General features: G+C 35.7%; 2 protein-coding genes across 5 annotated transcripts; one reads left to right on the top strand and one right to left on the bottom strand.

The window, feature by feature from the left end:
- The first annotated feature begins 786 nt into the window (after window positions 1-786).
- On the top strand, window positions 787-4,527 carry LOC142553523 (protein SOSEKI 3-like). Of its 4 annotated transcripts, none has more exons than XM_075663847.1 (7): window positions 788-966; window positions 1,091-1,221; window positions 1,599-1,846; window positions 1,934-2,003; window positions 2,101-2,216; window positions 2,667-3,525; window positions 3,823-4,462. In XM_075663847.1, exons 3-7 carry the CDS (start codon window positions 1,633-1,635, stop codon window positions 4,124-4,126), a joined length of 1,563 nt encoding a protein of 520 aa, XP_075519962.1. In that variant the 5' UTR covers window positions 788-966; window positions 1,091-1,221; window positions 1,599-1,632; the 3' UTR covers window positions 4,127-4,462. The 4 variants fall into 4 exon arrangements, with proteins under 4 accessions (XP_075519963.1, XP_075519962.1, XP_075519961.1 ...); XM_075663849.1 differs by lacking the exons at window positions 788-966; window positions 1,091-1,221 and adding an exon at window positions 1,407-1,421 and having other exon boundaries at window positions 3,823-4,119; window positions 4,215-4,527; XM_075663848.1 differs by having other exon boundaries at window positions 787-1,221; window positions 1,628-1,846.
- Window positions 4,528-5,889: 1,362 nt separating this feature from the next.
- LOC142553524 (E3 ubiquitin-protein ligase RZFP34-like) lies at window positions 5,890-8,568 on the bottom strand. Its single transcript, XM_075663851.1, has 12 exons — window positions 8,267-8,568; window positions 8,040-8,127; window positions 7,823-7,882; window positions 7,465-7,497; window positions 7,288-7,365; window positions 7,153-7,196; window positions 7,028-7,068; window positions 6,851-6,933; window positions 6,601-6,692; window positions 6,430-6,499; window positions 6,294-6,335; window positions 5,890-6,199 (listed from the first exon to the last, which is right to left on the bottom strand). Exons 1-12 carry the CDS (start codon window positions 8,290-8,292, stop codon window positions 6,077-6,079), a joined length of 780 nt encoding a protein of 259 aa, XP_075519966.1. The 5' UTR covers window positions 8,293-8,568; the 3' UTR covers window positions 5,890-6,076.
- Between the last annotated feature and the right edge of the window lie 449 nt (window positions 8,569-9,017).

Below are 9,017 nucleotides of genomic sequence, written 5' to 3' on the forward strand. Positions count from 1 at the left end.
ATACGAGTTTATTGTCGATTAGTTTGTACTCCCATTCAGTGAAGGACCGAAAAAAATTCTGGCTACATCCCTGAATTCAGATGTGTGCATTGTTAGGTGGATTTAGGTTTGGCCCCAAAGGAGGTTGGAAGGTTATGTGGACCGAACCCAACTCAAAACTGGACCACGAGGCAAGGTGGAACACCATTTATATATAAACCTCCACACGGAAATAATTAAAAACTTTTTAATGTGAGAAAATGATGTTTTAAATTGCAGATGAATTCAATAATGGTATGATATATTGTAGAGTTGAAAATGACATTTTTCTGGGGTCCACTGATTATGAGGGCCTGTCCTAAAAATATAGGCTTGTCGGGTTTTAAGAGCCCATATATATTATCTGCTGGACATGGCCCATGGTAAAAATCTGCATTTATTATCTTATCTGCTTCCACAACAACAATAATTAAAATAATAATAATAATATTCTTCCAACTATATGGCTTTAATTACATTGGGTACCTTAATCAATGTCTTAAAAGTAGTAAAGTCGCACATTATGGCTCATTATTACAACTATTATTACACTATTTATGATGAAAGTTTGGAACATTTTCATTGCTTATGGTTTGATAAATCAATGATCATGAGTTTGATTATTTGATCTAATATGTTTTCGGTTGAATTTGTTACACGTTGTTCGTCGGACATAATTTGCAGGTTTACTGTATAAAAACGAAGTAAAGCTTGAGAGTTTTGAGTCATGTTACTTTATATACTGATCCGATGGAAAAGACTCTGGGCCCCTCAAGGTCACGATGGCAATAGTTCAATTTAGTGAAGAAAACAAAAGGGAGAGATTGGGATGGAACAATGGGAGAAACCCCGCCCTCGCCTCACAAAGAAACAATGCAGTAGGAGTCCCATGAATCTGCCAAAAGATGCACAGTCTCGCTCCCTCGATATCAGGCAAAAAGCCATTCTGTACTACATATTAACTTCTCCTTTCACCTGTCCCTTTCTTCCTCCATATGCACTCCTATTCTCTGTCGCTGCTCTATCAATTCCATGACATGTCACCTCACTCCCTTAAATGCTTTATCCGCAGGATCGGTTTTGGGCCTGGGGAGGGCGGGATCACGATGGCTCATGGGTTGGTTTCATTTTGATTTAACGCGGGCGTGTGCCGTTTGAATTTGAGGCTCGACATTTTCCTCGCTTTGCTCCTCTCTTCCCCAGGTTGGCGTACCTTGTCTTTTCTTTTTCCATCTCCATTTTTCTAGACTCCCGAGTGAGGCGTTTTCTTTTCTTCGATTCTTGGTCCATTTTATTTTTCTGCGGCTTGATTTTTTTATTGATTTTCTGCAACTGGTTTTACTTGCATTTTCATTCACGTACGGGTACGTGTAATGAGCAGGCAGTCTTCCGGGCATTTCGAGGTCTTTTTTTCCTCTTCATCTTTCGGTTGCACAACAGAAATGGAATTTTTTCTAATTTTTTAGGGATTTTTTGGTTTTATGCTTAGAATGGGAGATTTTTCGCTCTGCACTACTTGAGAAAATTAGGAAAAATATATGTGAATTTTTTCAGAAGTTATATTTATTGAAAAAATTCAGGTCTGACTCGTTTGACGTGCGGATTGAAGGGAGAATGAAGAAATATCAGCAACTGAGCCCAGAAAGAGCCAAAGTATGGACTGAAAAATCACCCAAATATCACTACAATCATCAACATAATAATCTGCAGCAGCAACAGCACAAGCACAAAGTGCCGGTAGTTTACTATCTATGCAGGAATAGACAACTCGAGCACCCACATTTTATGGAAGTCCCCCTCTCCTCCCCTGATGGACTTTACTTGAGAGGTACCACAATGCTGCTTTGCTTATGGAAATATTCCATTATTCAGTATCGCGATTTTCTTGAAATTCGAATTCTGTTTATATTTGAAGATGTGGTGGAAAGGCTGAACGGTTTGAGAGGCAGAGGCATGGCATCAATGTATGCTTGGTCTTGCAAAAGGTGTATATGGACCCATGACTTTATGTTCGATTCTTAGACTGTGATTTTGCCTTTGTGAAAATGTATCTTAACGTTATAGAGTAATTTTTGGATGCAGGAGTTATAAGAATGGTTTCGTGTGGCACGATCTTTGTGAAGAAGATTTAATTCTCCCGGCTCACAGGAACGAATATGTTCTCAAGGGCTCAGAGCTCTTTGAAGAATCCAATTCTGGTAAAGTGACCACCTTCCGTTTTCATGTTGAAGCATAATGTGCACCTTTTATGAGAATAGAGGGATTGTAATAATTATTGAATGCTTCAAGTTTTTTGAGGTTTTATATGGATTCAATGATTCGGTAAAGAAATCCTTCTTCTGCAATTATTAACCAAATTAAAAGTTTCATTGTGAAAAAGCTGAGTACCGGGTTCAGAAACTGTAGAATTTAAACTCTTTGGTGGTGTTGTGGCGGTGTGTAGAATTAATATTTATAGCATGTTTTATGTAATTCTAAAATCTGTCGGTGGAACTTCCATTTCTGAAGTCGTTTGTGCGAAAATATAAGTAAAAGGAGGCAATGTAATGCTATGTTTATTTCCTATATTTTTCTATGATCATGATGATGGACTGCATGTAAGCACATGTCAATATGTGTTTTGTGATAATAACTGCCTTGTTTTCTAGGCCGCTTTAGTCCTGCTGGAAATCTCATGTCACAAAATCAGAGAGCATTGCCAGAACCACCATCTTTCAGAAGCCAAGAAGAATCTTCGTCTTCATCTAGCCTGAATGGAAGAACTATAAAAAGCTCTCAGGATGACGAACTATCACCTCCGGCTCAGCGTCTTTGCACTTCTGCTGTGTCTCCAGACTCTAACATTGGGAAAAATTCCCCTTGGAATGGTTCTTTGAGCCTAATAGAATACAAGGTTAACAAGAAGGATGGTGTTGCTGATGCTTCCACCCAAACCAAGGGTAAAGGCAAAACTCGAAGAAATTGTGCAAGAGGCGTATCGACTGATGATGGGTTATTAGATCCTGAATGCAGCACTTGTCAAAACGAGGGTCTCAAAATAAAAGAGACTTCGGAAATTTGCAACTTGACATCGCCGCCTCCATCCACATCCAGTACATCATCAAGTGGTAGGACAGATACCTTGGAAGCTCTCATTAGATCTGATACTAGAAAGCTCAACAGCTTTAGGATTCTTGAAGAGGATGAATTTAGAATGCCATCTGGTACAAAACTCAAGCCTTCGAATATTATAATGCAACTGATCTCCTGTGGCTCGGTTTCAGTGAAAGATCCCAGCTTTGGCATGATCCCGACCTACAAGCCAAGGTTTTCACATTCCAAAGTTCCTTCCCCATTGTTCTCGACATCTTTGATGTTTGGAGAGCTCGATTGCCTTTCGGAGAATCCTCGTCCAACTGGAGTGAGAGCGGAAGATAAAGAATACTTTAGTGGGAGCTTTGTTGAAACAAATATGGTCAAGGAAGGGATACCAACTCTGAAACGATCATCTTCATACAACGCTGACAGGTCATTACTTTATCTTCCCATCAGTTGATATTGTTGATATTTTCATCAATCAGTAGAGAACTCGATGCTGAGACATTAAAATTTTCCTTTTCCTCGTTGATCTTATATTAAGTCAAGATTGTGTTTATAGTTAATCAGGCCACTTTCAACAACCCTTGAAGCAATTTTTAGTTTTCATTAATCGCAGTCTAGATACGGGAGTTTGCTTTCATGGGTTAGACTAAACTTAGAACCTTGTAGATATTTTAATTTCTTGCCCTCATCATGTTGAGACAAATAGAGAACTATTTCATGCAGAAGTACGCAGCAACTTGGCTCTGTTGAGAACAATGAAGCGGAAAATTCCACACGTGGGAAGTGCATTCCAAGATCACTCAAGGCTTCTATAACTAAGCAGCCAAGATGCGAATCAATGAGATCTCCTCTTTCCGATGGACGAAGAATCTCATCTGAGAGAGTGGAAAGTTCAAGAACCCTTACACCAGGCACACCCAGTGGTGGAAGCAAGAGGATTACCGAGCCGTCATCGGGGAAAACACAATCAAGAAACCTGGATTCTTGCGGAAATGAAAAGGAAAATGCGAAGAAAATTGAGTTCTGATACCTTCTCAATCTAACCACTCAACTTAGCATGGTGCTGCAGTTCTTATTCATGTAGCTTGAGATTTCTGTTTCCTTTTCCTGACCAGGCTTGCTCCAGGAGCTCGGGTTGTAATACAATCCAAAGCATGTGACAGCAAGAGAAACTCCTTGATGACAATTGGCATATTTGAGGATCTGCGAGTGAATTATGTCAAAGCTATACTGTCAAATGATTTTTTTTTTTTTAATCTCTGGTTGCATTCAGATTTTGTGAATTATTAACTTAATGAAGGTAGTAGATTTTGCCATATTTTGGAGTGATGAATGATGATCTGATCCCAATGGTATACTGGTTGAGTCGCTTGATTTTACTGTTAAGATTATCCTATAACCAATTCTGATATGGTGTGCGCATTCGAGTTAACCAAGTTGTTTTCAATTAGTTCATTTGAAATAAAAACTCCATTCAAAAGAGACAGAATTATACATCACGAATATCTTATCAAATTAAGTTTAATATTGTTGAATTCAATCATCTGAATTTAATAGATTTGTTTGTTTGGTGATTCACTTTCCATTATTTGTATTATCATCTACAGTTCAAATACATGCACCTCCATGTTATTTTTAGGCAGACCAATTTTTGGGTTTTGGGCATATCTCAAATGCAACTATCAATCAATTCACTTCCTTTATGTTGTGTTTTGGTTTGGATTCGAGAAAGTATTTGATGTGATAATTTAAATTGATTTGACGTATAATGACTCAACCAAAAATTATTTGGGTTTTGAACTTCATTGTTCAGTGAACTAATTCATTGATTCATTATTATAGATTTAAATCTCAAACTTCCATTAATCCAAGCATAACTTAATTTGCTGATAGTCGAAATCTTATTTAATTAGAACATCTTACATACAAATTGATATTGTTAGTAGGACATATTAATCACAATTAGTATGTAATATGATCATATCTCAGTCATCAAATCCAATAATAATGTGTACATTTAAACTTTTTAAAATGTAAAAATAAAAGACAAGAACATTAATTCACACGATGTTTAAGCCATGGAATGAAATTTATAAAAATTGTCTACCCAACAATGTGTGGAAAATTTAATTGGAGCACGTGCAAGCATTGGGAGTGGGTTTGTTTGTTTGTGTATTAAATGCTTTCTTGTAATTAATTACTTTCGTCTTCAGAGATTCTTGAAAGTCGTTTTTGGATTCTCTGACCCTCAATGGGTTTACGGTTGACCCAACACAAACTTCAAAATTTTGAAGTCAAAAGGATCGTTGATCGATACACATTATATAAATATATATAACAATTTTATAGATAAAGAAAATCGTGCAAATGTTAAGAACCAAGTATTTAATTTATTCAAGAAATAATTGTATATTTCTAAAAATCGATTAATAAAAACAAAAAATGTTCGATATTTAAAAACTAGATTATATATTTAAAAAATCGAAAAAGAAAACTAAATAACTTGGACAGGGAGTAATAAATTTTGAGTATGTCTCTTCTGATATGGTTTCACGAATCTTTATCTGTGAGACGAAGTGAATCATACCGATATTCACAATAAAAAAATAATACTCTTAGCATTAAAAATAATATTTTTTCATGGATGACCTAAATAAGATATGTGTCTCACAAAATACGACCTGTGAGACCGTCTCACACAAGTTTTTATCATAAATTTTTTAGGTTAAAATTTTGAATTGGATTACTACGTTGGTATAAACATTACAAACTATTTGAAATAAAGAGAGCGAGAAAAGACAAGAAATTATTATTCATTAAATCAAACTGATAATCTAATACAAATAGAACATCAATATGGCAAATAATGTAAATTAATTAAATGAATCAACCTTCCTTCATGTTCTTCCCTAATCTGCATTATTCACCATCCTCACTCTGCACCATTGTCTCTGAATTAAACAACCAAAGACCACCTTCAAGGCGCGGTGACTCCTTGAATTTGTCGGGTATTGTAAGAGCTGCATCGCAAGCATTTGTATGCCACAATGTGGTACTGCACCTCGCATGTCGACTCACAGTCATTGCACAGTATCCACACCTATTTATATAAAAAACCATTCAATAAAAACAAGAGATTTGGTATGTATACGTTTTTTTTTTGTGCCTTGAATATTTCCAAATAAAATGATTACCATTTTGTTCTTGTACATTTCTGGCATAGGAGTTGAAGCAACCTGTCAATTGGATTTTGCATAACAATACATATGAGGGCAATAGATTTTGCATTAATCACGGAGTTTCAAAAATGGATGAATTTGAGTAGGGTACCTCTTCGTCGAGCTTTCTCCATATGTTGGACATGTCACAGATGGATTTTGAGCAGACAGGACATGAATATCTGTATGGTTATAAAATCCAAGAAACCGTTAGCGCATGAAAATCTAGCAGCCGACTCAAATGGTTTTGAACTATGACTGATACAATCACCAGAATACTTGCCTATGGTGAAGCTCCATTTCCTGGACACACTCCAAATGTATAGTATGTCCACATAGTAAAACAGTAATGTTCTTCATTGAGTCGAATAAAAACTGCAACCATAATACAGAAAACCAAACCTTTACGAATCCGACTTAAATACTAAAAACATAAACTAATGATGCAGGAAGAAAAAAATTTATTTCAAGAGGGACAACTGTGTGTTCATCCCTGGATCGCCCAAGCATGCAACTCCAAGAAATCTCATTACCTCAAAACAAACTGGACAATTATGATGCATTGCTCTTTCCACACAATGATGGGCACCTTTGATCAAATTTGAATAGCAACACCCTAATTTATGCAATATATGACAAGACTTAGTAAACAGAATTTGGATATCCGGACAAACTTTAGTTTGAGACTGGAGGAAGTTAACTCGGCATACCACATTTGTGGCAGTGAAAAAAGTTCTCCTTGCCACCAGTTCTGCATGAATCATTTGGTAAGTTTTCAAGATTTTTCAGGCTTGAATCGGCCAAGTAAATGGTAAGTGTAAGCAAATAGTCTCACCGACATATTCCACATTCATCACAATGGAATTGTTCCTTGGAAACCTGAATCCATGAAATGCAAAGTGTAAGAATTCAAGATTTATGAATGAGGAAGAACAAGTGTAAATTCGACTGGGTATACGGAATATCTTACGTCATCATCAAAGAATTTGCATATTGGGCAGAAATAATTCCCCATGCAAACTCCACAACTTTCACAATTTTGTTGAACCTGGAAAGTGGAAATTATAAAGCACCAGTAAATTAAATTACAAGGTAAACTTCTCAAAATTTGATCTTTGATACAGATCAAGAGATGCATTCAACTTACATCTTGTTCTGCGTCGCAAACAGAACATATAATCTGCACAAAGTAAAATCGGGGTCAGACAAGTCGAAACATGGACGATTTGAGCTCATATAATCTTCTAACGTGCTTTCTTCAACCCAAAACCAAGATAAAACTAGGATTGAATTGAAAGAGTTCAAGCAGAATTCCACATTGACGTATTATTCACCTGACCATATATTTTGTATATCGTTGATAAATGCAAAGTAATTGCTAGCAAAATTGGGGGATGAGCAAATAAATCAATGAAATTTCATTATTGAAATTTTTTAACAACCAATACTGGTAACCAAATGCACAGCAACTACAAATAGAATCATGGACTAAAAAAAAAAATTACCCTTTTCACTTCATGTCGGGGAACATCATGCCGATAAATGGGATCGATTTCAAGAGCATTCTGTCAAATTAAAACCACAAAACAAAGAAAATAAAGAGAGGAAATTGTTGGTGGATTCAAACCCAGAAGCACCAAATAGTATAACAAAAAAAATCCAAGTGCATATTTTTGTAGAAAATAAGATCAAGGCTAGACCTCGATATTGAACAAATCAAACCTTAGTTTCATTATGGCAATGCCTGCAGTCAAAGATCTCATCACAACAAGGCGCCCTAATCTTGCATCTCCTTCTGTAATGCTTGCATCTGAAATTTGGAGATTTACAATTAAAAGGAAGATCACATCGGAAAAAGCACGATCAACACATTTTCAAGCATTGGCGTCATCTGGACACGAAGAAAAGAAGAATCCCAAAAGAAGAAAAAGGTAAAAGCTTTAACGTACCCATGATTCCCAGAAACAACCTCCATCTCAGAATTCTCGTCTGAAATTACAGAATTTCTTCAAAAGGGAGCAACACGCTGGTTACGTACAGAATATAAATTCAAGAAAATGAAGCCCGAGGTTTTTATAAGGCGGGAAAAAGGAAGATTTTACAATGGTCGTGGATGGATTATGTCGATGAACCCAACAGAAGGTTCCAAACGAATCAAAAACAGCAGCCTAGTTCAAAGTTCAAACCAAAAGTGGAAGCGAAGCTCCCTTTTTTAAAAACATCACTTTTTAGGGTCCGGCTGTGACCAGATCATACGAGCTAAGAAAATGTTGTCAGTTGATATATATATATATATATATATATATAAGTTGATGATGTAATAATTAATATATAATTATATTATAAAAATAAAAATATTTCGTGTATCCAAACTAACCAAATTAGTGTTATGTTAGAACATAGAGAATAAGCTAATCAGAAAAATTGCCAAATAGGAAATTGTTAAAATTGAGAAAGGTGTAAATGGAAATTATAAAATGATAATTACTTAAAATTGACAAAGAGGCCAAATAATAGTTACCAAATTGAATAATGTTGATTTGACAGGTAACAAATAAATAATGTCAACCTATTGTCTTTATTACACGTAACAACTTTAATATAGTAATATATATTTATAATATTAACAGCTATATAACTTGACGTTGACGACGGATAGAGTAGGTCTTTTGTGATACGATCTCATGAATTTTTATATGT

Source organism: Primulina tabacum, chromosome 8 (assembly GCF_025594145.1).
Source record: "Primulina tabacum isolate GXHZ01 chromosome 8, ASM2559414v2, whole genome shotgun sequence".
NCBI classification, from domain to species: Eukaryota; Viridiplantae; Streptophyta; class Magnoliopsida; order Lamiales; family Gesneriaceae; genus Primulina; species Primulina tabacum.